Below are 27,694 nucleotides of genomic sequence, written 5' to 3' on the forward strand. Positions count from 1 at the left end.
TCCACAATCACTCAACCTCAACCCAATTGAGACGGTTTGGGATGAGTTGGACCACACGCAGAGTGAACAAAAAGCAACCAACAAGTGCTCAGCATATGTAGGAACTCCTCAACTCGCTGGTTGAGAGAATGCCAAGAGTGTGCAAAGCTGTCATCAAGGCAAAGGGTGGCTACTTTGAAGAATCTGAAATATATTTTGATTTGTTAAAAAAAAAAATGGTTACTACATGATTCCATATATGTTATTTGATAGTTTTGATGTCTTCACTATTATTCTACAATGAAGAAAATAATTAAAAAAAAGAAAAACCCTTGAATGAGAAGGTGTTCTAAAACTTTTGACTGGTACTGTACAAACTATTTGGGCCTGGAACTGTGGAATCTGTTTAAGAAAGTTACGTAACATTTGTATTTTTGTTTTAACAAACCGTGACGTAAACACACAAGTAATAACAAGTGGAATGTGGCATTCATGGAACCTCCTTCGTTTCATGCAGATGAATCATTCTGGGTCAGTGGAGGTGTGGCTGCATGTTAGAACACAGCAGATCGTAGTAGTACTACTGACAAGGTAGCCGTGTACGCATTCATTTCCATTTTTTAAAGAAAGAATTCAAAAAATGAAAAAGAAACTGCGGAAACTCATGCCTCCTGTCTGAATAGTGCAGTAAAAACGGTGGTAAAAACGGCCTGTGCTGCGTGGGCCGGTGGTGCAGTACTCTGCAGACATGCAGAGGGAAACAGGAAGAGGAGTCCAGCCCTGGCTCTTCTAGCATCTTTTCTATTTTCTTTTTATCAATTTCCATTTTCTTTTTAGATTAGGCAAAAGTGCAGGCAGCCAGCTTGACTGCCATGGGGGCCTGAAAGACACTGGCCGCAGTATAGTTGACCCTCCTTTCTGCCCTTCACTCCTGCCCGATCAGGTGCTTGTAGGACAAGGGCGTGACGGCAGCGATCTGGAGAGGACAAATACAGAGACAGAAGTCAGTCCACCTCCATAGACAGAATCCTGCTCCTGCCAAATGCCAACAACTGGAAGGTGGTACAAAGAGCAGCACCATGACATACACCATTAAATGTTGACCCCAAAAATCAGATAGACTTGACCACATACCCCTGAATAAAATTGATTGGACACACCTCCCCTGAAAATAGAGATTAGCTCAAATCAAAGAATGTCTACTGCTCTGATATCATGTGATCATCCCTGATGAAGTGTATGGAACCCAAGAAGACCAGGAGGCGATAGCCGAGGATTAAGACATGTGAGATTAGCCCTTGTTTTACCTGGATGTTTTTAGGAGGAAGTCCTCTGAAGGCTGGGAAGAATAGAGAAGCAGGTTAAATACAGGTGATGGATGTGAGCGTAAAGCCTGGTGTTAACCCAGACTTTCCAATAAACAGAACCAGGGCTCTAAATTAGCATTTTACATTGGTAGCACTGTTGCACCCAATTTCTTTTAAAGTTAGGAGCACCAGGAAATGTCATTTTAATATCGATTGAGATATACAGCCTTTATTGGGCCTATATGAATTCTATGTACTTTTGAAGCACATTTTGTACCCTAGAAAGTAATATCTAACACTGTTAAGACATTTGTTTATTATCTCCACCAATGAAGATGCATCCAGCAAAACTGTAGCGCCAGTAACATGGTCACAACTGTCGAACGGTTCTGGCTACAGACGAGTGGTTCTCTCTGTAGTAATGGTGCAACCACCACGGTCAGGAATCTGCGCTCACTTTTTTATCTAGGGTACTCGGAAACAGCGAAGGGGCGGCAGGTAGTCTAGCCGTTTGAGCTGTAAAATCGTTCTGCCCTTGAGGAAGGCAGTTAACCCCCCCACAAGAACTGCTCCCCGGCGCCAATGACGTGGACGTCGATTAAGGCAGCCCCCCCCGCACCTCTCTGATTCGAAGGTCTTGGGTTGAATGCGGAAGACATTTGGGTTGAATGCATTCAGTTGTGCAACTGACTAGGCATCCTCTTTCCCTTAATCATTACAACAATTAGAATCTGACAGATATTTTTGTAGTCGCACTGGTGCTCCCAAATTAAAATGTCTTGTCGCACAGCAGAAATATTTAGCCGCATATTGGACCAAAATGGTCGCACTTTAGAGCCCTGAATGGAACCCAACCACATAAAATTTTATTGGTCATGTACACATATTTGACCAATACAATTGTATTTTATTTGACACATTCACTCCAGGCAACGGTCAGTTCATTTTGATGTAGGAAGAGCAACATACAATCAGGCAAAGGAAAGGGGTAACAAAATGTAATACTTGCAAATGGAGAATACAAGACGCCAGTAACACACAAGTAGTACATTGCACATGCAACCAGGAGGGACACCACAACCACCATATAAATGACAACTCCATAAGGGGAGAAATTAAAAAGGCAGATTACGAGGTCTGCAATATTTCATTAGGAATAAAGAGGCAAAAGAAAAACAGACTTACTCACATTCACACACACACACTGATGAGACAGAATAATCCCCGATCCTCAACGGAGTCCATACTTAGTCAAAAAGGTAACTGGAAATCCTTAAAGACCACATGCAAGGCCACAATGAGCTGGTCGTCTACTGGAAGGCTGAAAAGAGAATTGACTGTCCTGGCTTAGTGGATCATATTGGAAAAGGCTCCCCTTCTGACATCAATTTATACAGTCGGCCAGTTAAATGTTTATCCAAATCTTTGTCCATAAGAATGTATGTACATATTTCACAAGCAAAAATATGACGCAGCCATTATGACAAATACACTTTTCAGCCAACCAATCAGAGCTCAACACCCAGGAAGTATGGGTTACAGTAGCCATTAGAGGACTGAACCAACTTCTTAAAAGAAGATCTTACATGTTGAAGGCACGGGAAGCAGGATTTGGGAACTGGATTCTGGTTACAGTTAAAGAGTACTGAGTCTCGGCAGATCTAGACAGCTAAAGGGTTTCTTTTGGGGGTTATTTGATTGTTTTAACTAAGGGGCAGAGTTGGGGGTCGGTACCTGTTCATAGGATAGTATTGGACTCGTCTGAAAAGGTTCGCATGAGCAGGGGCCTGGCTGAAGACCGGGGAGACTGGGTTTTCCCCTCGCCAGACTGAACCACCGGCTTCTTCTGGAAGGGTGAAGCAAGAGACACTAATGGCACCTCGTGCTGACAGACAGACACTTACACACTTGAGACAGAAGTTGGACACTGTAATGTAGTTTAAACACACACTCGCCTTGGTGAATTCTCTCTCCTCTACCCAGGAGGGTCAATGTTTGAGAAACCTTGCGTCGTTCTTAATGTTGCATTATTTAAAATCAACACAAAGCCACCTTAATAGACTAATACACATTATTGGTACAGCTATCCAAATACTTCAAATATCCTTTGAGGCATTTGGGTGACTTCCACTAGAAAGTTCTGATTAAAAAGACACATTCATAGCAACACACAACCACCCAGAAATGTCTGTAGTGGCCCACTGCGGTGGTGGGGTCCAGAGTATGGGGTTGGCTGGAGTCTGGGGCACTCTGGCATGCAGGTAAACCTCCTTTGTTTGCGTGCTACATTCACCTGGACAGGCATGCAGAGACAGCAGGCACAGTGGCAGCACGGGCAGGAAAGACACACTGACTGATGCACTCAGACATACTGAATTAGACATAGGACCAATGCTGCAGCAACAAACGAAAAACCACAATTGCTGGGGAAGTGAGATGGCTGGGCATTGGGCAACCCAGCACTTACATAAGCATTCTCATATGATCCTGAAATAACAAAAAAATTTACCACCCAGTCTAGACAGTGGTTAGAAAGGTAGCTTCTCTTTAACCTCACCATGACCTGAACAGGGAACCTCTAGAATGGTCAATCAAGGCCGGCTGGATGTTAAAGGAAGGAGGAGGGGACGAATCTGACAAGCAGGACAGGACAGATGGGAGGAGAGTGGGGGAGCAAGGAGGAGAGTGGGGGAACAAGGAGGAGAGTGGGTGGGGGAACAAGGAGGAGAGAAGAGGAGAGGCAGTAAAGGGGAAAAGCAGGCAGAGAGAGAGAGACCTCAGTCACTCCAGGAGAAGCTGTGAGTACTGGCGGTCTGCGACAGCATGAAGATAGTGGACGTCCCCGACGAAGGAAGCCGTGGCTTGATCTGCAGCAAAGCAGGCAGGACAGAAAGGAAGAAACAGAAGAGGCAATAAGAGGAAGTGAGACAGAGGGGGAGAGACTGTAGAGAATGTATTAATACAAAGCAGCAGAGTTAGAAAGATAGCATTTAGTTAGGGTGGGGCAGAGTCTTATATAGAGAGGGGCAAGGTAGCCTCCAGGTTAGAGCGTTGGGCCAGTAACCGAAAGGTCGCTGGCTCGAATACCGGAGCCGGTAAGATGAAAACTACCTGTGCACTTGAATAAGGCACTTAACCCTAATTGCTCCAGGGGCGCCGTGTAATGGTGACCCTGGCAGTGACCCCACTCCCAGCCGGTGTCTCAGGAGGTGGTGGGATACGCAAGAAATGCACAAGTGTGTAACAGGACAAATAAGCACTCCCCAAATTATTAATAAATTAACACTCCAGATTCATCCGTCGGAATCCCAGATGGTGAAGCGTGATTCATCACTCCAGAGAACGCATGGTGATCTTAGGCTTGTGTGCGGCTGCTAGGCCACGGAAACCCATTTCTTGAAGCTCCCGACGAACAGCTCTTGTGCTGACGTTGCTTCCAGAGGCAGTTTGGAACTCGGTAGTGAGTGTTGCAACCGAGGACAGATCTAGCAGGGCGGAAAGGTGGCATCCAATGACGGTGCCACATTGAAAGTCACTGATCTCTTCAGTAAGGCCATTCTAGTGCCAATGTTTGTCTATGGAGATTGCATGGCTGTGTGCTTGATTTTTGTTGAGGCTGAAATAGCCAAATCCACTAATTTGAAGGGGTGTGCAGATACTTTTGTATGCATGCATGTACAGTTGAAGTCGGACGTTTACATAGACTTAGGTTGGAGTCATTAAAACTTGTTTTTCAACCACTCCACAAATTTCTTGTTAACAAACTATAGTTGTGGCAAGTCGGTTAGGACATCTACTTTGTGCATGACAAGACATTTTTCCAACAATTGTTTACAGACATTATTTAATTTATAATTCACTGTATCACAATTCCAGTGGGTCAGAAGTTTACATACACTAAGTTGACTGTGCCTTTAAAAAGCTTGGAAAATTCCAGAAAATTATGTCATGGCTTTAGAAGTTTATGATAGACTAATTGACATAATTTGAGTCAATTGGAGGTGTACCTGCGGATGTATTTCAAGGCCTACCTTCAAACTCAGTGCCTCTTTGCTTGACATCATGGGAAATCAAAAGAAATCAGCCAAGACCTCAGAGAAGAATTGTAGGCCTCCACAAGTCTGGTTCATCTAAGTGAGCAATTTCCAAACGCCTGAAGGTACCACGTTCATCTGTACAAACAATAGTACGAGAGTATAAACACTAAGGGACCACGCAGCCGTCATACCACTCAGGAAGGAGACGCGTTCTGTCTCCTAGAGATTAATGTACTTGTGTGAAAAATGTAAATCAATCCCAGAACAGCAGCAAAGAACCTTGTGAAGATGCTGGAGGAAACAGGTACAAAAGTATCTATATCCACAGTAAAACGAGTCCTATATCGACATAACCTGAAAGGCCGCTCAGAAACGAAGAAGCCACTGCTCCAAAACCGCCATAAAAAAGCCAGACTACGGTTTGCAACTGCACATGTGGACAAAGATCATACTTTTTTAGAAATGTCCTCTGGTCTGATGAAACAAAAATAGAACTGTTTGGCCATAATGACTATTGTTATGTTTGGAGGAAAAAGGGGGATGCTAGCAAGCCGAAGAACACCATCCCAACTGTGAAGCTCGGGGGTGGCAGCATCATGTTGTGGGGGTGCTTTGCTGCAGGAAAGACTGGTGCACTTCACAAAATAGATGGCATCATGAGGATGGAAAATGATGTGGATATATTGAAGCAACATCTCAAGACATCAGTCAGGAAGTTAAAGCTTGGTCGCAAATGTGTCTTTCAAATGGACAATGACCCCAAAGCATACTTCCAAAGTTGTGGAAAAATGGCTTAAGGACAACAAAGTCAAGGTATTGGAGTGGCCATCACAAAGACCTGACCTCAATCCTATAGAACATTTGTGGGCAGAACTGAAAAATCGTGTGCAAGCAAGGAGGCCTACAAACCTGACTCAGTTACACCAGCTCTGTCAGGAGGAATGGGCCAAAATTTACCCAACTTACTGTGGGAAGCTTGTGGCCTGAAATGTTTGATACAAGTTAAACAATTTAAAGGCAATGCTACCAAATACTAATTGAGTGTATGTAAACTTCTGACCTACTGGGAATGTGATGAAATAAATAAATCGCTCTACTATTATTCTGACATTTCACATTCTTAAAATAAAGTGGTGATCCTAACTGACCTAAGACAGGGAATTTTTACTAGGATTAAATGTCAGGAATTGTGAAAAACTGAGTTTAAATGTATTTGGCTAAGGTGTATGTAAACTTCTGACTTCAACTGTATGTATGTATACACACTCACCGGCCAGTTAATTAGGTACACTACCCCGTTGACGAAAATGGTTCGCTCCCACAGACAGTGAGTCATGTGGCCTGCTATATAAAGCAGGCAGACAGGCCTCCAGTTACTATTCGATTGAACGGTCGATTGAACAAAACGAGTGACCTAAGCAACTTTGAGCGTGACATGACCTGTGCCAGGCACACCGGATCCAGTATCTCAGAAAGGGCCGCCCTCCTGGGCTTTTTACGCACAAGAGTGTCTACTGCAGGGTTCTCCGACTTTCTCCAAAAACCTCCTCAATTAAACATTAACTGTTAGCGGTTGCCATAGTTGTGCAAAGTGTCATGACTGCAGCAGTCAGCATGTGCTGCAGCAGTAGGCCTATAAGCAGAAACATCAGAATGACACATTACTCTCTTGCTAAATGCGCTATTAAAGGGTTATTAAACTCAAATCTAAATGTGTTACTTTTTCTTTTTCAGACCTCAGAAATGGTTTTCTGATGTGATTTAAGCACTGACATGGACTCAGAACATCAATTTGTGTTGTTTCTTTGAATAATTGTAATATTGAGAGTAAAAAACTGAAAATAATCCAAAACCAGGAAAAATAAAACAGAATTCGGGAAAATACAAAATAATTGTATGGTGCCTGTCGTGCCAAATACCGTTTATTAACCATGATATTACCAGTTAACTCGACAGAAAACACATTGTACACTAAGGACCCGAGAAAAGTTGCAGAGTAGAGGAGAAGAATGAGCCTATTTGAAAGCTATAAAAAAATAGCTTGCAACTTTATTTGTTTTAAGTAGCTCGCATGCTAGAAGAGGTTGAGACCCCTGGTCTAGGGTTTACCGAGAATGGTGGGACAAACAATAGGCATCCAGTCAGCGGCAGTCCTGTGGTCGAAAACAGCTAATTGTCGAGAGGTCGAAGGAAAATGGCAAGAATCGCGCAAGCTAACAGGCCAGCAGAACTGCATCTCGGCGATCCTAGTCACGAATGGGCTATTACAGCGACCACACAAGGTTCCACTCCTATCAGCTAAAAACAAGAAGCAGCAGCTCCAATTGGCACGTGATCACCAATACTGAACAATTGAGTGGAAAAACATTTCCTGGTCCGACAAATCACGGTTCCTGTAGCGTCATGCTGATCGTAGAGTCAGGATTTGGCGTAAGCAGCATGAGTCCATGGACCCATCCTGCCTGATGTCAATAGTACAGGCTGGTGGCGGTGGTGTACCGCCGTCCAATCTGCAGCAACTGCGTGACGCCATCGCGTCAGCATGGAGCAACATCCCTGTTGAACTTTCCCGACTTGTAGAATCCATGGCCCGTAGAACTCAGGCTGTCCGACCGGGTACTAGATGGGTGTACCTAATAAACAGAGAGTTGGGCCAACGCGGTTTCTGTCTGAACGTTCTGAGAGCGCCACTTTCTCCTCCATAGCCTCCAATAGTGAACGTTGACTTCAGTACAGACATTATGTTGAATGCTAATCAATAAAAACGGCTTAAATTCACTGCTCTGTTTTGCTTGTTTACAGTGGGTCATTTCATAGGGAATTGTCGTTGGTCTCTCGCTCGCTCTCAACAAAATATATATAGCTCTGGGTGGGATTGGGCCTTTGCAGAGACCGTATAGCTTTCAACAACTTTCCTCAATGGTATCAGGTTAGACTCTTGCTGTTAGAAGAGTATTGGTATTGTGGGTTAAAATGTAACCTTTCTTGGTCTCAATTAATGTTATATCAAACCCTTTTTTGAGGTTACCTGAGAGCAAAAACAACTTAAATATAAATTACATTTAATTAAATGTATTTCAACCACCGAATTGATAGACAATGAGTTCTATGGTGCACAAATAGCTGCCCACCCAGTGTGTCCCCGACACCTTTTAATCTGATCTCATGAAAATGATGAAAATCATTATGAGGTTGTTAAACATTTACATCTGTTGGCCATACAAAAAAAAGCATTTGTAAGGGGATATTTTAGTTGAAAAATCAAATAGATTTCATATAACTTGAAATTAATAACCAAATGATGAGTCATCACACCATTCCTAATACTTTGAAGGAAAACTAATTTGACTCATGGGGAGTTAATTGAGTGACAGACAATACCAGGGGATACTGGCCTCAGAAGGGAGACTGGGGCAATCTGATTATTCCTGTGATCTCCATCCATATCAACAACACAAATCAGACCGCTATGGAGGAGCTCTTTAACCTCTACAGGACCCGACATCAGGACGGTTGAGCTAATGTAGGCTAATGTGATTAGCATGAGGTTGTAAGAAGAAAAAAATCCCAGGACATAGACATAAATGATATGGGCAGAAAGCTTAAATTCTTGTTAATCTAACAGCACTGTCCATTTTACAGTAGCTATTAGAGTGACGGAATACCATGCTATAGTTATGAACTTGAAAATGTATGAATAAACAAAATAGGCACATTTGGGCAGTCTTGATACAACATTTTGAATAGATATGCAATAGTTCATTGGATCAGTCTAAAACGTTGCACATACATTGCTGCCATCTAGTGGCCAAAGTCAAAATTGTGCCTGGGCTAGAATAATTCATAATGACATACCTTCATGATGGCCTGAGCTACAGGCAGTTAGATTTGGGTATGTCATTTTAGGTGAAAATTTTAAAAAGGGGCGGATCCTTTAATGTTTTTAGAGCGATGGGCTCCGTCAAGCATGACCAAGTCTTCTTGGAGACACAAATGGATACTTAAGGACAAAATGTTAATTATAAATGTAAACAAAGATGTCTATGATGTATAAACAGAAATACAGGGACGCCTGACCGTCTCCTCATTCCACTGACGCATAAAGGACAAGTCATAGCCCATAGAAATTATGAAAGATATGAACACAGGAAAACTACTATGAAGTGTTTTGAACAGTTGTTATCCCTTTTAACATTAAAACGATATGGTATCTCTGTGTGTGGACAGTACCTGTCGTGAGTGGGGCCCGCGGGGCTTTCGGAGGACCAGCAGCAGGATCTCAGGCAGCAGGCTGAGCAGGATGAGCAGGATGATGATCAGCCAGGCTGACACAGAGCTCAGCATATTAGCAAACACAAAGTAGAGACGCTGCTGCCGAAGGAAAGGCCTGACGGGAGGGAGAGGGTTTACAACATTCACATTAGAGGTCGACCGGTTAATCGGATAGGGTGATTAATTAGGGGCGATTTCAAGTTTCCATAACAATCGGTTATCGGCATTTTTGGACACCGATCATGGCCGATTACATTGCACTTCACGAGGAGACTGCGTGGCAGGCTGACTACCTGTTATGCGAGTGCAGCAAGGAGCCAAGGTAAGGTGCTAGCTCGCATTAAATGTATCTTATAAAAAACAATCAATCTTAACATAATCACTAGTTAACTAAGATGGAAACCAAGATGGCGTAGCAGTCAGAAGTCTTTGTCCTGTCGTGTCCCTTATATATATATATATATACACACATCTTTCCCATTTTTTTCTTCGCATATCTTTAAAAATATTTTCCTTAACCTCAACTTCTACTAATTCCACGACTGGTCTATCGACGTCGCTGCACGAAGAGGCAAAAAACAGACTTACCCCCATCTGCTAGCTTGCTTGCCCCGGTCTGCTAACTGCTAACGTTAGCTTGCCTGCCCCGGTCTGCTAACTGCTAGCTTGCCAGCCCCGGTCTGCTAACTGCTAGCTTGTTAAGCCCCGGCCTACTAACTGTTAGCATCGGTGTGCTAACTGTCTGAATCGCCGTGTCCCCAGTCAGCCCAACCACTCACTGGACCCATATGTTCACTTGGCTACGCATGCCTCTCTCTAATATCAATATGCCTCGTCCATTACTGTCCTGGTTAGTGATTACTGTCTTATTTCACTGTAGAGCCTCTAGCCCTGCTCAATATGCCTTAACCGACCATGTTGTTCCACCTCCTACATATGCGATGACATCACCTGGTTTAAACGTCTCTAGAGACTATATCTCTCTCATCATTACTCAATGCCTAGGTTTACCTCCAATGTACTCACATTCTACCTTACCTTTGTCCGTACACTATGCCTTGAATCTATGCTATCGTGCCCAGAAACCTGCTCCCTTTACTCTGTTCCGAACGTGCTAGACGGCCAGTTCTTATAGCCTTTAGCCGTACCCTTATCCTACTTCTCCTCTGTTCCTCTGGTGATGTAGAGGTTAATCCAGGTCCTGCAGTGCCTAGCTCCACTCCCACTCCCCAGGTGCTCTCATTTGTTGACTTCTGTAACTGTAAAAGCCTTGGTTTCATGCATGTTAACATTAGAAGACTACTCACTAAGTTTGTTTTACTCACTGCTTTAGCACATTCTGCCAACCCGGATGTCTTAGACGTGTCTGAATCCTTGCTTAGGAAAACCACCAAAAACCCTGAAATCTCCATCGCTAACTATAACAATTTCCGCCAAGATAGAACTGCCAAAGGGGGCGGTGTTGCAATCTACTGCAAAGATAGCCTGCAGAGTTCTGTATTACTATCCAGGTCTGTACCAAAACAATTCGAGCTTCTACTTCAAAAAATTCACCTTTCCAGAAACAAGTCTCTCACTGTTGCCGCTTGCTATGGACCTCCCTCTGCCCCCAGCTGTGCCCTCGATACCATATGTGAATTGATTGCCCCCCATCTATCTTCTGAGCTTGTGCTACTAGGTGACCTAAACTGTGACATGCTTAACACCCCGGCCATCCTACAATCTAAGCTTGATGCCCTCAATCTCACACAAATTATCAATGAACCTACCAGGTAAAACGCCAAATCCGTAAACACGGGCACCCTCATAGATGTCATCCTAACTAACTCGCCCTCCAAATACACCTCTGCTGTTTTCAACCAAGATCTCAGCGATCACTGCCTTATTGCCTGCATCCGTAATGGGACTGCGACCAAACGACCACCCCTCATCACTGTCAAACGCTCCCTAAAACACTTCTGCGAGCACGCCTTTCTAATCGACCTGGCCGGGGTATCCTGGAATGACATTGACCTCATCCCGTCAGTAGATGATGCCTGGCTATTCTTTAAAAGTGCCTTCCTCACCATCTTAAATAAGCATGCCCCATTCAATTTTTTTAAAACTAGGAATAGATATAGCCCTTGGTTCACTCCAGACCTCTCTGCCCTTGACCAGCACAAAAACATCCTGTGTCGTTCTGCATTAGCATCGAATAGCCCCCGTGATATGCAACTTTTCAGGGAAGTTAGGAACAAATATACACAGGCAGTTAGCTTTCCTAAGGCTAGCTTTTTCAAACAGAAATTTGCATCCTGTAGTACTAACTCAAAAAAGTTCTGGGACACTGTAAAGTCCATGGAGAATAAGAGCACCTCCTCCCAGCTGAACACTGCTCTGAAGCTAGGAAACACTATCAACACCGATAAATCCACTATAATTGAGAATTTCAATAAGCATCTCTCTACAGCTGGCCATGCTTTCCACCTGGCTACTCCTACCCCGGTCAACTGCCCGGCACCCTCCACAGCAACCCGCCAAAACACCCACCATTTCTCCTTCACCCAAATCCAGATAGCTGATGTTCTGAAAGAGCTGAAAAATCTAGACCCCTACAAATTAGCCGGGCTAGACAATCTGGACCCCCTCTTTCTAAAATGATCTGCCGAAATTGTTGCAACCCCTATTACTAGCCTGTTCAACCTCTCTTTCGTATTGTATGAGATTCCCAAAGATTGGACAGCTGCCGCGGTCATCCCCCTCTTCAAAGGGGGTGACACTCTAGACCCAAACTGCTCTTAAACGCAAGTAAAACTAAATGCATGCTATTCAACCGATCACTGCCCGCACCTGCTCGCCCGTCCAGCATCGCTACTCTGAACGGCTCCGACTTAGAATACGTGGACAACTACAAATACCTAGGTGTCTGGTTAGACTGTAAACTCTCCTTCCAGACTCACATTAAACATCTCCAATCCAAAATAAAATCTAGAATCGGCTTCCTATATCGCAACAAAGCATCCTTCACTCATGCTGCCAAACATACCCTCGTAAAACTGACCATCCTACCGATCCTCGACTTCGGTGATGTCATCTATAAAATAGCCTCCAACACTCTACTCAACAAATTGGATGCAGTCTATCACAATGCCATCCGTTTTGTCACCAAAGCCCCATACACAACCCACCATTGCGACCTGTACTCTCTCGTTTCATACTCGTCGCCAAACACACTGGCTACAGGTTATCTCCAAGTCTCTGCTAGGTAAAGCCCCCCTTATCTCAGCTCACTGGTCACCATAGCAGCACCCACTTGTAGCACACGCTCCAGCAGGTATATCTCACTGGTCACCAACCAAAGCCAATTCTTCCTTTGGCCACCTCTCCTTCCAGTTCTCTGCTGCCAATGACTGGAACGAACTAGAAAAATCTCTGAAGCTGGAGACTCATATCTCCCTCACTAGCTTTAAGCACCAGCTGTCAAAGCAGCTCACAGATAACTGTACCTGTACATAGCCCATCTGTAAAAAACCCATCTATCTACCTACCTCATCCCCATACTGTATTTATTTATTTATCTTGCTCCTTTGCACCCCAGTATCTCTACTTTCACATTCATATTCTGCACATCAACCATTCCAGTGTTTAATTGCTATATTGTAATTACTTCGCCACCATGGCCTATTTATTGCCTTACCTCTTATCCTACCTCATTTGCACTCACTGTATATAGACTTTTTGTTTTCTTTGTTCTACTGTATTATTGACTGTATGTTTTGTTCATTCCATGTGCAACTCTGTTGTTGTATGTGTCGAATTGCTATGCTTTATCTTGGCCAGGTCGCAGTTGCAAATGAGAACTTGTTCTCAACTAGCCTACCTGTTTAAATAAAGGTGAAATAAAATAAAATAAATTAAAAACTACACATGGTTGATGATATTACTAGTTTATCTAGCTTGTCCTGCGTTGCATATAATCGATGCGATGCCTGTTAATTTATCATTGAATCATAGCCTACTTCGCCAAACAGGTGATTTAACAAGCACATTCGCGAAAAAAGCACTGTCGTTGCACCAATGTGTACCTAACCATAAAAATCAACGCCTTTCTTAAAATCAATAAACAAGTATACAGTGGGGAGAACAAGTATTTGATACACTGCCGATTGTGCAGGTTTTCCTACTTACAAAGCATGTAGAGGTCTGTAATTTTTATCATAGGTACACTTCAACTGAGAGACGGAATCTAAAACAAAAATCCAGAAACTCAAATTGTATGATTTTTAAGTAATTAATTTGCATTTTATTGCATGACATAAGTATTTGATCACCTACCAACCAGTAAGAATTCCGGCTCTCACAGACATGTCAGTTTTTCTTTAAGAAGCCCCCCTGTTCTCTACCCACTGTCTGTGAGAGCCGGAATTCTTACTGGTTGGTAGGTGATCAAATACTTATGTCATGCAATAAAATGCAAATGAATTACTTAAAAATCATACAATGTGAGTTTCTGGATTTTTGTTTTAGATTCAGTCTCTCACAGTTGAAGCGTACCTATGATAAAAAATACAGACCTCTACATGCTTTGTAAGTAGGAAAACCTGCAAAATCGGCAGTGTATCAAATACTTGTTCTCCCCACTGTATATTTTTAACCTGCATATTTAGTTAATATTGCCTGCTAATGTCTTTTAACTAGGGAAATTGTGTCACTTCTCTTGCGTTCTGTGTAACAGAATCAGGGTATATGCAGCAGTTTGGGCCGCCTGGCTCGTTGTGAACTAATTTGCCAGAATTGTACGTAATTATGACATAACATTGAAGTTTGTGCAATGTAACAGGAATATTTAGACTTATGGATACCATCCGTTAGATAAAATACAGAACGGGTCCGTATTTCACTGAAAGAATAAACATTTTATTTTCAAAATGATAGTTTCCGGATTTGACCATATTAATGACCTAAGGCTCGTATTTCTGTGTGTTATTATGTTATAATTAGGTCTATGATTTGATATTTGAGAGAGCAGTCTGACTGAGCGGTGGTAGGCAGCAGCATGCTCGTAAGCATTCATTCAAACAGCACTTTCGTGCGTTTGCCAGCTGCTCTGCATTGCGCTGTTTATGACTTCAAGCCTATCAACTCCCGAGATTAGGCTGGTGTAACCGATGTGAAATGGCTAGCTAGTTAGCGGGGTGCGCGCTAATAGCGTTTCAAACGTCACTCGCTCTGAGACTTGGAGTAGTTGTTCCCCGCAGCTTTTGTGGAGCAATGGGTAACGATGCTTCGAGGGTGGCTGTTGTCGATGTGTTCCTGGTTCGAGCCCAGGTAGGGGCGAGGAGAGGGATGGAAGCTATACTGTTACACTGGCAATACTAAAGTGCCTACAAGAACATCCAGGAGGTATATAGTCAAAGGTATATGAAATACAAATGGTAGAGAGAGAAATAGTCCTATAATTCCTATAATAACTTGGGAATATTGAAGACTCATGTTAAAAGGAACCACCAGCTTTCATATGTTCTAATGTTCTGAGCAAGAAACTTAAACGTTAGCTTTCTTGCATGGCACATATTGCACTTTTACTTTCTTCTCCAACACTTTGTTTTTGCATTATTTAAACCAAATTGAACACGTTTCATTATTTATTTGAGGCGAAATTGATTTGATCGATGTATTATATTAAGTTCAAATAAAAGTGTTAATTCAGTATTGTTGTAATTGTCATTATTACAAATAAATTTAAAAATAATAATAATCGGCCGATTAATCGGTATCGGCTATTATTGGTCCTCCAATAATCGTTATCGGCGTTGAAAAATCATAATCAATCGACCTCTAATTCACATAGGTCAGTCCAAATTCAGCAGTCACATGGTGCTACATGGTGTGCTGGCATTTGCTCCAGCCCATCACAAACTATTAAAAAAAAATTGGCCGACCAAGAGCCATCTGTTCGTTCGACCAATCGATTGGTCTCAATTTTAAAAACGTGTATTTTTCCATATATAGACACATCCTATGTGTTTTAATCAAATCAACTATATGCACTGAGCTTGTCTGAGGCTTTAAGAGCACTGATGAAATAATTAAGACAAATGACTAGAGGGAGTCCCACCGCAATTGATTTGATTGTGCTGCGCCTGGCTCAGACTCAATGCGCTGTCACCAAAAAAAAAAGACAGCGAGTGACTGTGACTAGCACCCGTTGTATCGCTCTCCTCCCTGCTGCAGCGACCACCACAGTCCATCAACGGTGTTTATGGTGCTGTCCGTGTTGCTGAAGCTGCAACAACTACAGCCATTTCTGACTGAAAAGTTATGTTATCGAAATCCTTAAATTGTTTAGGAAAAACATTCCCTATTCCCTTGGCCTCAAACCTTGCTCTCATTACATCACATGTATGCACCACATGCACATGACCAATAGGGCCTGACCTACAACATATCATAATCACATCATTAAATTGGTTAGAAACTCTGAACAAAGTAACAGCAAAACAAGTGACAAATTCGAAACGGGGAATGTTTACTGGTTGCTCGGGAGGTAATGTAGAATAAATTTGTCTAGAAAATACTGAAGATCAAGAAAAATAAGGAAAGGAGCAAATGCTGCATGCATATTACGTGTGCCAAACAGATGGTGCTACATTACAATATCATTTTTCTGACAGTTTGGAACAATGTAAACACTACATAAATTATAAACGAGTCGGTTGTAAAAAAAAATTGTAAAGCCTTTATTATAGCAAAGACTAAAAACAGACTAAAAATTTAGGCCTATTTATTGTTTACGTTGATTATGCATTTGTCACTTTATTTTATTTTAAAACTAAAATGCTTGATTGCATTTCAAATCATGAATGACTTGAATGCTGTGTGATGACAAGAACAAACAAACGATTGATACAGTAGCCTTATATACAGTGCATTCGGAAAGTATTCAGACCCCTTGACTTGCCACATTGTTAGGTTATAGCCTTATTCTAAAATTGATACGTTTTTTTCCTCATCAATCTACACACAATAACCCATAATGACAAAGCAAAAACAAGTTAGAAATGTTTGCAACCATTTGCAAACATTTCTAACTTGTTTTTGCTTCGTCATTATGGGTTATTGTGTGTAGATTGATATCTATAAACATATATATATATATAAATATATATATATATACATATAATGATATAAATATATATATATAAATATATATAAATATAAATGTATATTTATTTTTATGAAATATCACATTTACTTAAGTATCCAGACCCTTTACTCAGTACTTTGTTGAAGCACCATTGGCAGCGATTACAGCCTCGAGTCTTCTTGGGTAAGACGCTACAAGTGGGTTCAAGTATGGGCTCTGGCTGGGCCATTCAAGAACATTGAGACTTGTCCCGAAGCCACTCCTGCGTTGTCTTTGCTGTGTGCTTAGGGTCATTCTCCTGTTGGAAGGTTTACCGTCGCCCCAATCTGAGGACACAATCCTGTCTCAGAGCTCTACGAACAATTCCTTCAACCTCTTGGCTTGGTTTTTGCTCTGACATGCACTGTCAACTGTGGTACCTTATATAGACAGGTGTGGGCATTTCCAAATTGTCTAATCAATTGAATTTACCTCAGGTGGACTCCAATCAAGTTGTAGAAACATCTCAAGGATGATCAATGGAAACAGGATGCACCTGAGCTCAATTTCGAGTCTCATAGCAAAGGGTCTGAATACTAATGTAAATAAGGCATCTTTTTTTGTGCAAATCTCTCTAAAAACCTGTTTTTGCTTTGTCATTATGGGGTATTGTGTGTAGATTACTGAGGATATATACTTTTAAAAATCTATTTTAGATTAAGGCTGTAACGTAAAATGTGAAAAAGGTCAAGGGGTCTGAAGACTTTCCGAAGGCACTAATTATTGAAATATAGGCCTAAGTAAGTTACGGTATTGACTAAACAGGATGTGCTCTCAGGCCTACAGCTCGGTGGTGTTTACGCAAGGCTGCTATACTAAGACAATGACATTACTTGATATAACGATGATAATAATAACAACGACGAGATCAAGCATAAAGGAGGCTTATTATTATTTTAAATATACAAATTCGGACAATTTGGAACAGTTAAACGCAAAGCTGTCATCAAGGCAAAGGATGGCTATTTGAAGAATCTCAAAGATAAAATATGTATTTTGATTTGTTTAACACATTTTTGGTTACTAAATCATTCCATATGTGTGTTATTTCATAGTTTTGATGTCCTGACTATTATTCTACAATGTAGAAAATAGTAAAAATAAAGAAAAACCCTTGAACGAGTAGGTGTTCTATAACTTTTAACCGGTAGTGTATGTGGATGATGAATAGAGCCAGGCACATTTAACAGTTAGGTCTATAATCAATAGCCTAATTAAGTTGGGGTTTCCTCTCTTAATTTTCTTAGACAATTAAGGTGAGTGCTGTTTTCTCATCTCCTAACTCCACTGCTGCTTCCGCCACATTGTTCTCAACACCAACATGCTGGTTAACTTTGCTATTATGCCCATAGAAACATGGTCTAGGAAAAGGCGCCAATTCAACAGCGCACTCATGTGTTTCAGAACCGCGGACAGCGACCACTATCCAACGCGGATAGCGCATTCGTTTTAAAATATGATTTTTTTCATTTGTGTTACAATTTCAGTAGCACGTCTTAGAATGATGGACTGTGCCATCCCCGCAATGGATCAGTCCACTAGGCGCGAATCAGACCGCTGTCTTGTACACCATGATTATCATTATTATTTTTTGCTACTGAAATTATTATTTTTTGCTACTGCTCGACTAAAGAAATCTCGGATGACCAACAGCCTATCGACCAGTCGACTAAATGGGGTCAGCCTTAATTGAAGTATGCACCAGATGATCCAGTACTCACCATATGATCCCACCCCAGAAGAAGCTGAAGAACATGTAGAAGGCCAGCGAGCCCCAGATGACAAAGTGATTGATCCACGTCCAATGGCGAGTATCCATAGCCAGCTAGAACCACAAAGAGAAGACAAGTGTTATCATTGGTCTAAAAATGTACTTCAAATAACACAATTGAGTTATAACGTGCTTTACCTTCAGCGTCACGGTGAAAACGAGGACAGTAAAAACAATCGTTCCGTACGACCAATTCCCAAACACCTGGCCATTATCCTGCAGGGCGGGGTTACTAAAGAGAAAGCGGACCCCGAAGAAGAATAAGAGGCCCTGGTAGACCCCCAGTAGTGTCCAGTACAGGAAGGGGCCCCAACGCAACATGGCATTCTTTGCTACGTCCCTAAGGAGAGAGGGAGTAAAGAGGGCAGGAAGGAAGGATGGGGAGACCGTAAGAATACAAAGATTTTGAAACCACTTGCCTGGCTAGTCCTAACCACACTAGAAGCCTGTGCATTCTCTGCATGGGTGCAGAACGAATAGTTTAGTTCCCGGTCCTACCTGTAGAGGGCGGCATTGTCCATCAGGACCTCCATACAGATGTGCTGCTCCAAGAGGCTGTTGGCCAGGATAGGCATTGAGGTGAAACAGATGTTGTACATCGTCAGATAGGCTGCGTCGTAGAGGGGCTGGGGAGGACGGGAGGGAGGGGGAAGGGAGTGGAGGGATTGGGATCCAAGGGGTTAATTACACGGAGAGGAGGGCGCACACACACACTAGCTACACAGCAAGAGGGCTCTATAGCCTTGAGCCCGTTGCCGTGTGGCCACATGCAACAACCCATCCTTTGATATATATACACACAGACGGACCTGAGAGAGCAGGACTGAGATGAGGGGCATATTTTTCACTGAGCTACTGAGAGACTATTTACATATCAGAAGTAAGCTGTGTATACTCAGATGTGAAAATGTGGATCACCTCCTGCTAGAGTTAAACATGTGCCAAATTAATGAATCATTTGGCACATTGGCTAATACGGCGAAGAATTACTTGGTGTATCCAAGGGGATGTACTAGTCACACTGTATATAAATAATGTGAATTTCATATGTATATACTAATTTAGTCAATGCGTGTCCTAATATTTAAACATTTCTTAATTCCATTCTTTAACTTTTAGATGTGTGTGTATTATTGTGTATTGTTAGATACTACTGCACTGTTGGAGCTAGGGACACTAGCATTTCGCTACACCCACAATAACATCTGCTAAATATGTGTATGTGCCCAATACAATTTTATATGTACTATATGTCATATATATATATATATATATATCATACTGCAGCCACTCCAGGAGATCGAGGAGAGGGGGGGGGTCATTCCAACCAGAGGGGAAGAGTATGGGCGTAGACTGGAGAAGGTGCTGCGGTTCAATGGAATACTCTGCCTTTTCATGTTTAGAGCATCTTTGAACTTCAGAGAGGGGAGCCCCAGCAGGGCCCAGACCACTACTCACTTGCTGGGAGTATCCACAGAAAAACTGGTACAGGAACTGAGGTAAGATGAAGCAGAGGTTCTGTAAACAAGAGTGTGGGAAAAAGAGCCCGAGGTTAAGCAATGGACATCAAAAGTCAATGGACATCAATGGAGGCTGCTGAGGGGAGGACGGCTCATAAGTGCCTGGAATGGAGTGTAACGGAGCGGATGGAATGATATCAAACACATGAAAACCATGTGTTTGACACCATTCCCTTGACTCCATTCTGGTCATTTTTATGAGCCGTCCTCCCCTCAGCAGCCTCCACTGACAGATATGTCCTTTGGTGAAGAGCTTTGGTGTTCGGGTGTCAGATAAATCATATGAGCTTAATCACGGTCCTTTATCGACATCAGAAGACTTGGCTGTGTACAGTTATGGTCGGAAATTTACATACACTTAGGTTGGAGTCATTAAAACTCGTTTTTCAACCCCTCCACAAATTTGTTGTTAAACTATAGTTTTGGCAAGTCGGTTATGACATTTACTTTGTGCATAACACAAGTAATTTTTCCAAAAATTGTTTACAGACATTTAACTTATAATTCACTGTATCACATTTCTAGTGGGTCAGAAGTTTACATACACCAAGTTGACTCTGCCTTTAAAAAGCTTGGAAAATTCCAGAAAATGATGTCATGGCTTTAGAAGCTTCTGATAGGCAAATTGACATCATGAGTCAATTGGAGGTGTACCTGTAGATGTATTTCAAGGCCTACCTTCAAACTCAGTGCCTCTTTGCTTGACATCATGGGGGAAAAAATAAATCAGCCAAGACCTCAGAAAAAACACTGTAGACCTCCACAGGTCTGGTTCATCCTTGGGAGCAATTTCCAAATGCCTGAAGGTACCACGTACATCTGTGCAAACAATAGTACGCAAGTATAAACACCATGGGACCACGCAGCCGTCATACCGCTCAGGAAGGAGACGTGTTCTGTCTCCTAGAGATGAACGTACTTTTGTGAGAAAAGTGCAAATCAATACCAGAACAACAGCAAAGGACCTTGACGGTGCTGGAGGAAACAGGTACAAAAGTATCTATACCCACAGTAAAACGAGTCCTATATTGACATAACCTGAAAGGCCGCTCAGCAAGGAAGAAGCCACTGCTCCAAAATCGCCATAAAAAAGATAGACTATGGTTTGCAACTGCACACGGGGACAAACATTGTACTTTTCGTAGAAATGTCCTCTTGTCTGATCAAACAAAAATAGAACTGTTTGGCCATAATGACCATAGTTATGTTTGGAGGAAAAAGGGGGAGGCTTGCAAGCCAAAGAACCATTCCAACCGTGAAGCACGGGGGTGGCAGCATCATGTTGTGGGGGTGCTTTGCTGCAGGAGGGGCTGGTGCACTTCACAAAATAGATGGCATCATGAGAAAGGAAAATGATGTGGATATATTGAAGCAACATCTCCAAACATCAGTCAGGAAGTTAAAGCTTGGTCGCAAATGGGTCTTCCAAATGGGCATTGACCCCAAGCATACTTCCAAAGTTGTGGCAAAATGGCTTAAGGACAACAAAGTCAAGGTATTGGAATGGCCATCACAAAGCCCTGACCTCAATTCTATAGAAAATGTGAGGGCAGAACTGAAAAAGTGCGTGCGAGCAAGGAGGCCTACAAACATGACTCCGTTACACCAGCTCTGTCAGGAGGAATGGGCCAAAAGTCATCCACCTTATTGTGGGAAGCTTGTGGAAGGCTACCCGAAATGTTTGACCCAAGTTAAACAATTTAAAGGCAATGCTACCAAATACTAATTGAGTGTATGTAAACTTCTGACCCACTGGGAATGTGATGAAAGAAATAAAAGCTGAAATAAATCATTCTCTCTACTATTATTCTGACATTTCACATTCTTTAAATAAAGTGGTGATCCTACGTGACCTAAGACAGGGAATTTATACTAGGATTAAATGTCAGGAATTGTGAAAAACTTGAGTTTAAATGTATTGTACACCTCACTCCCACATAACCCGCATATCTACTGCTCTTTGGTTGGCAGCAACATAGGCTTCCGTGTTACAGCTCCAAACCATGACCTCATCATGATCCTCAGTAACCATAAGCACAGTACTGCTATGGAGCTCAAATATCTGTGCTGCCCCCTACCTTGTAGAAGAAGTATTGCACCAGGTGGGCAATACGGACATAGTAGAGGTGCCCGTGTCCCAGTAGCAGTTTCTTCAGGTGCTTGAGCTTAGGGATGGCATAGTCACTGTTCCTCACTGCCTGGCGACCCTCTCTACCCTTTATACCTGAGACAGGGAGGACGAGGGAAAATATTACAATGTAATATGTGATGTCACATAGAAAAGGCACTGCCTAATGCCTTTGGTGGTCTACCGATGTACCGAGTCTTACCGATGCCAACGTGTGCCTCCAGGATCATACTGACATCGTTGGCTCCATCTCCGATGGAGAGGGTGATGGGGCTGCCTTTAGAGTTCTTCACCATCTTTACTATCTATAGGAGAGAGAGCGGAAAAGGAATGAGAGAGTTTGAATTAAATCCCACTCGGTTCTGCATTCAAAACTAAATGCACAGATCACAGATGCAGACATTTATCATATTATTACCAGGTGTAATGTGTTAAATTACAGAGTGGTTTTTGAGGACGTGATAACCTTTGCGCGAGACCTTAACTGTCACACTGGTTAGCCTTTAACTACCGTAGCCATATGCAGTTAATCTACTTGATCTAACAGCAAGCGCCTAGGACGTCACTCACCTGGGCCTTCTGTAGGGGAGCCATGCGGCAGCACAGGACAGTGGTACAGTTCTGACAGATCTGGAGGAAGAGACTCTTGTAGCAGCTGGAGTTGGAGTCAGGAGAGGAGTTAAGCACCAAGGACAGAGTGGCTCCGTCTATGATGAAGCCGTAGTCCTGGTTGGCTGAAGACCAGCTCCTGGGAGGGACAGAGAATGCAGAGATGGGTTTAGATTTGACCCAAGAACGCGAACTAGAGCAAAACCAGACCGCAAATCCAGTCCAGGAACGCAACTGTGTTCGCGTCATCAATTAGAATTTTGGGAGACGAGCAGGTCTTATAATTCAAGACCTTCGCATTCAAAACATATTTTACTACCAATTGTTATCAATTGACAACTAGCAAGAGTGGCAACAAACTCCTTTCAACCTCCAACCCCTGGACTCAGTACTGACCTGGTGACCCCAGCCTTGATCGGTGGGGCGTCCTGTACTGCCCTCTTGTGGTAGTCCAGCAGCAGCTCGTGGAGGCGCTCCTCTCTCTTCCTCCCCAGATCCACCAGGGTTCGCACCGTCAGCTCCAGCAGCTCTGTGCTCCTCTGGAACAGCCGGCAGGCGTAGCACGTGGACTTGGCCGTCTCCATCTTGTCCCCCGTCAGGACCCACACCTTCATGCCGGCTCCCTGCAGGGCCTCCATGGTCTCGGCTGCCTCCTCCTGCAACCTGGCGACAGAGGGAGGAGGAGAAAGGGGGGAGTGATGGATGATAAGGGGTGTGTATCAGAGAGAATGAGTGATGGAACGAGAGGGATGAGGAAGTAAGACAGTGTGACAGTCAGTGAAGCAGTAACCGAAGCTGTGGATCAGACAGAGAGGAGACAGGATGTTCTGGTATTCACCTCTCATACAGGCTTTTAGTTACAATATTAACAGGCACAGGACTAATTGGCCAATAAACTTTGTACAGAAAACAGGATGTTGATAAAGACTTGAATAAATAAAACCAACAAATGCTGATGCTCCAGATACTCAACTAGTCTAAAGAAGGCCAGTTTTATTGCTTCTTTAAATCACAACAACAGTTTTCAGCTGTGCTAACATAATTTCAAAAGGGTTTTCTAATGATCAATTATCCTTTTAAAATGATAAACTTGGATTAGCTAACACAACGTGGCATTGGAACACAGGAGTGATGGTTGCTGATAATGAGCCTCTGTACGCCTATGTAGATATTCCATAAAAAAATCTGCCATTTCAAGCTACAATAGTCATTTACAACATTAACAATGTCTACACTTTATTTCGGATCAATTTGATGTTATTTTAAAATGGTCAACCAAAAAAAAAGGACATTTCTAAGTAACCCCAAACTTTTGAACAGTAGTGTTTATCCTAAACAACAATTTTAAATAAACACACACACTTCAATAACTTGTGCCATAACTTCTACTTTAAGCCACAATACACATTCATGAAATAATTCACCCCTGCGATTATTTTGGTTATTTTGGTGATCAATTTGGTTATTCCCGTCAACCAATAAATTGTTCCTCGATGACATGTAGACTAATTTGCCTCATGCGTAATGCACACCGGCACTTCAACAAGGAAACACTTCAGACAAACAGAGGTAGGTTACATGATATGATTATACTCCATCAATACTTTGATCGTTAGTCTAATAATATATTTCACATTGCTAGAGCATGTACTTTTAAATGGGCAGCTTCATACACGGTAGAAACGTTGGTAACAAGTAAAATTGTTTTAGTTACTGGCGTGCGCAACAAAACACTCAACTTATGTCAAAGTACTGTTGGCAAACGGAATGCGCTACTCAATCCTACATTCTCTTTGGTTTCAGGACTCTTGACTTTACATTGAAGAGATACAATAAAGAGTCTTTCTTCAACCAATCATTTGTTTCAGTGTCATGCGCTCCATGACAGAGTCGGGTGGGCGCGTAGCCTAGTGGTTAGAGCGTTGGACTAGAAACCGAAAGGTTGCAAGTTCAAATCCCAGAGCCGACAAGGTACAAATCTGTTGTTCTGCCCCTGAACAAGGCAGTTAACCCACTGTTCCTAGGCTGTCATTGAAAATAAGAATTTGTTCTTAACTGACTTGCCTAGTTAAATAAAGGTTAAAAAAACCAACAAAAAACAGTTGGGTGGGAGCGTGACAGTCGGGTGGGCGCGTGACAGTCGGGTGGGCGCGTGACAGTCGGGTGGGCGCGTGACAGTCGGGTGGGCGCGTGCGCCTGTATGACAGCTCATATTGTAGAAAAAATATATAACTCTCACCGCACACGCAGGGTTTTACCTCAACACATTATGGCTTCACTTTTTTAGGCTGTGCCCCCAATTGGCCTATTTGGTCCACTACTTTAGACCAGAGCCCTTGGGGTTAGTGCACTATATGGGTAATAGGGTGACCGTGTCCGCCCACCTGTCCTCCACGGCGGTAGCTCCGATCAGGCTCATCCCGGTCTCCACCTGGTTGTATACAGCCATGAGTTTCTCCTCTCGGTCCTGCAGGGCCAGCTTGGCTTCCCTCAGCCCCGTGTCTGCCTGGTCATACTCCTCACTGCTCAGCAGCTTGTAGGCCACACACAGCGTCCGGTAGCCCTCCTGACAAGTAGCACAAACACACATAGTACGTTAACACACACACTCGCCGTTGATAATGTGGTTTCTGAATGTGAGAACACTACATTTCCAATGTGTCTATTGCAAATAAACGTGAACCTTGAACAAGAACCTTAAATGAACACAAAACAAAATGGCAGCCTCCCTGGGCACTGTGAGACATAAGCGCGTGGACATACACAGGCTGTATGAACACAAGTTAGTGAAACAGATGGGGTTGCTGTGACCCACCGTAGCGTTGCGTTCCACGTGCATGCGTATCCTGTCCACCTCCTCCTGCCTGACACGGGGGAAGATGGAGGAGTCGGCCCCCTTACAGAACAGCATGGTGTCCCCTGAGCAACCAACACAGCCAGGCAGGTTAGGGACAGGAGTCAACACAGGGCAGAGACAAGGCAGCGACGTGGGAGGTAATTGCAGCCTTACCTGATTTGGTTCGGACTATCACACTCATACGCCTTCGCACCGGGTCAAAGTTCAACACGTGAAGCAGTTCATACCTGCAAGTTCAGAGGCCAACGTGAAGTCAACAAATGAGAACATTCTATATGACAAAAAAAGACTAGTAAAAATCATGTATTTAACAACTTGTTATACGATGACTGACGTTTCAACATCGTTGTTTCTGTTCATCACTCTCATGTTCTTGCTCTCCATACCAAGGAATTTGAAACCGTACCTGTAGATGGCGACAAAGTGAAACGTTCTGATTCAACAAACCAAGTCCCCTTATAAAAGTTGATTTGATTGCTCAGGCCCTGCCTCTTACTTCATGGCTCCCTTGACCAGTGCCACCTCGTCGGGTGAGGAGGCAATGAAGCCCCTGAGGTCCGCAGGGCGGACCGTCTCTCCATCCAGCCCCATGACGCCGTCCACCTGGTCCTCTACACCGTCTGCTACTCCATCCTCCTGACCCGTAGCCTCCTTCACCTGCACCGTGTGGCACAGACACAGAGCCCGCAGGAACAGCTCCTCCTTCTCCTGAAAAACACACAGACATACTTATTTTACAGTGTGCGATTTACCAGGGGTGTTTTCATTAAGAACCAATTGCAAACAGGCTGAAACAGGGATGGACCTCCCTTAACTTTTCGCCGTTGCAAAACGTTTTAAACGTTTTTCAATGAATATAATAATGAATACACCACTGGTATTTACTTTGACATGGCCTAGTAACAGCTAACAACATCCATCTCTATGGGATTCAATAACACAGGTAGCAGACAGTACAAACTGCTGGACCCATTAAATCACACTGGTTCTGGCACAGGTTGGGTGTTGTCAGGCCAGAATACACACGTGTGGCGCTTGTTATCATGTCAACACGGTGTGACCTCTGTGGTTCCACCAGCACACTGGGACATCTGACACCCATATATGTTGGCCTGCCTGACTGCAATAACTGAGTGTGCAGACAACCAGTTTGTGACAGTCACCCACCCTGCCAGCCTTCTGCTGCAGTATGTTCACAGGTCCATCTGTGACACAGAAGCCGTCCAGCTCGGTGCCTGAGTCGGCGTACTTGTACTGGAAGCCGTCGATGCAGCACTCAATGAACTCCATGTTGTTCTGGGTCAGCGTACCCGTCTTGTCTGTGAACACGTACTCCACCTAGAGGAGACAAGGTGAAACTGCAGGGTCAGAATAATACCCGTCTCACACTACTGAGCCGAGCCATGACATACAGGGCTGGCCTGGAGAGGCATCTACCATAATCACTGGAACCATGCTGGAATAGAAGAGATCTGAGCCAGCACAGTACGGCTCGGGTTAGGCCCTGTAGTGAGAATCAAGCATGAGACTCTTCCAGGGTTGTAAAAAAAACACTTGCCACAATTAATGGCTGCGAACAATAACAATGGGTAATTAATCCCTGACAGAGTTACATCGCATAAATCTAGTTTAACGAATCACCACCTTTAATTGAAGTAATCATCTGGCAAGCGGACCGGGATTGATCTACGACGCCACTGTTTGGCGCTTCAGTAAAAAGACGTCGGGAAGGCAGTCAGTCAAGTCCTATCAGGCACAGTTAGACCATTTGATATTGTGAAATTTGAGGTGTTCATTTGGGTTTAGGGTCATCTCACGCCACCAAATACAGAGGCTAAGCGCAAAGAAGCCCTGGACATTGGCAAGAAAATATAATCAGATTGGTTAAGACCAGATCCCCTCCCCCCCGACTAATTGGTCTTTTAACCAATCTGATTATATTTTCTTGCCAATAATTGGGCAAAAGATCAGAATTGTGCTGCCTGTGTAAACGTAGCCCATCAACACCTACGGCCTTGTTTGTACCTCTTCCCCTTGAGGTAATCTGAT

General features: G+C 43.2%; 1 protein-coding gene across 3 annotated transcripts in view; it reads right to left on the reverse strand.

Moving 5' to 3' along the window:
- Positions 1-277: 277 nt before the first annotated feature.
- Positions 278-27,694, reverse strand: part of LOC120062324 (phospholipid-transporting ATPase IG-like) — a 76,138-nt gene continuing 48,721 nt past the window's right edge. The window contains exons 13-30 of one of the 3 annotated variants that reach the window (XM_039012201.1): positions 26,813-26,983; positions 26,142-26,353; positions 25,980-26,051; positions 25,799-25,872; positions 25,604-25,707; positions 25,173-25,354; positions 23,185-23,451; positions 22,750-22,927; positions 22,382-22,484; positions 22,130-22,275; positions 19,990-20,049; positions 19,030-19,157; positions 18,670-18,871; positions 18,482-18,585; positions 9,554-9,710; positions 3,021-3,132; positions 1,287-1,318; positions 875-955 (exon numbers count right to left, since the gene is read on the reverse strand). In XM_039012201.1, coding sequence (XP_038868129.1) covers positions 3,025-3,132; positions 9,554-9,710; positions 18,482-18,585; positions 18,670-18,871; positions 19,030-19,157; positions 19,990-20,049; positions 22,130-22,275; positions 22,382-22,484; positions 22,750-22,927; positions 23,185-23,451; positions 25,173-25,354; positions 25,604-25,707; positions 25,799-25,872; positions 25,980-26,051; positions 26,142-26,353; positions 26,813-26,983 — 2,268 coding nt within the window. In that variant the 3' untranslated portion in view covers positions 875-955; positions 1,287-1,318; positions 3,021-3,024. Of the gene's footprint in view, positions 956-1,286; positions 1,319-3,020; positions 3,133-9,553; positions 9,711-18,481; positions 18,586-18,669; positions 18,872-19,029; positions 19,158-19,989; positions 20,050-22,129; positions 22,276-22,381; positions 22,485-22,749; positions 22,928-23,184; positions 23,452-25,172; positions 25,355-25,603; positions 25,708-25,798; positions 25,873-25,979; positions 26,052-26,141; positions 26,354-26,812; positions 26,984-27,694 lie in introns of all 3 variants that reach the window. The other 2 variants (XM_039012203.1, XM_039012204.1) reach the window with 2 other exon arrangements.

Source organism: Salvelinus namaycush, chromosome 17 (genome assembly GCF_016432855.1).
Source record: "Salvelinus namaycush isolate Seneca chromosome 17, SaNama_1.0, whole genome shotgun sequence".
Classification (NCBI taxonomy): Eukaryota; Metazoa; Chordata; class Actinopteri; order Salmoniformes; family Salmonidae; genus Salvelinus; species Salvelinus namaycush.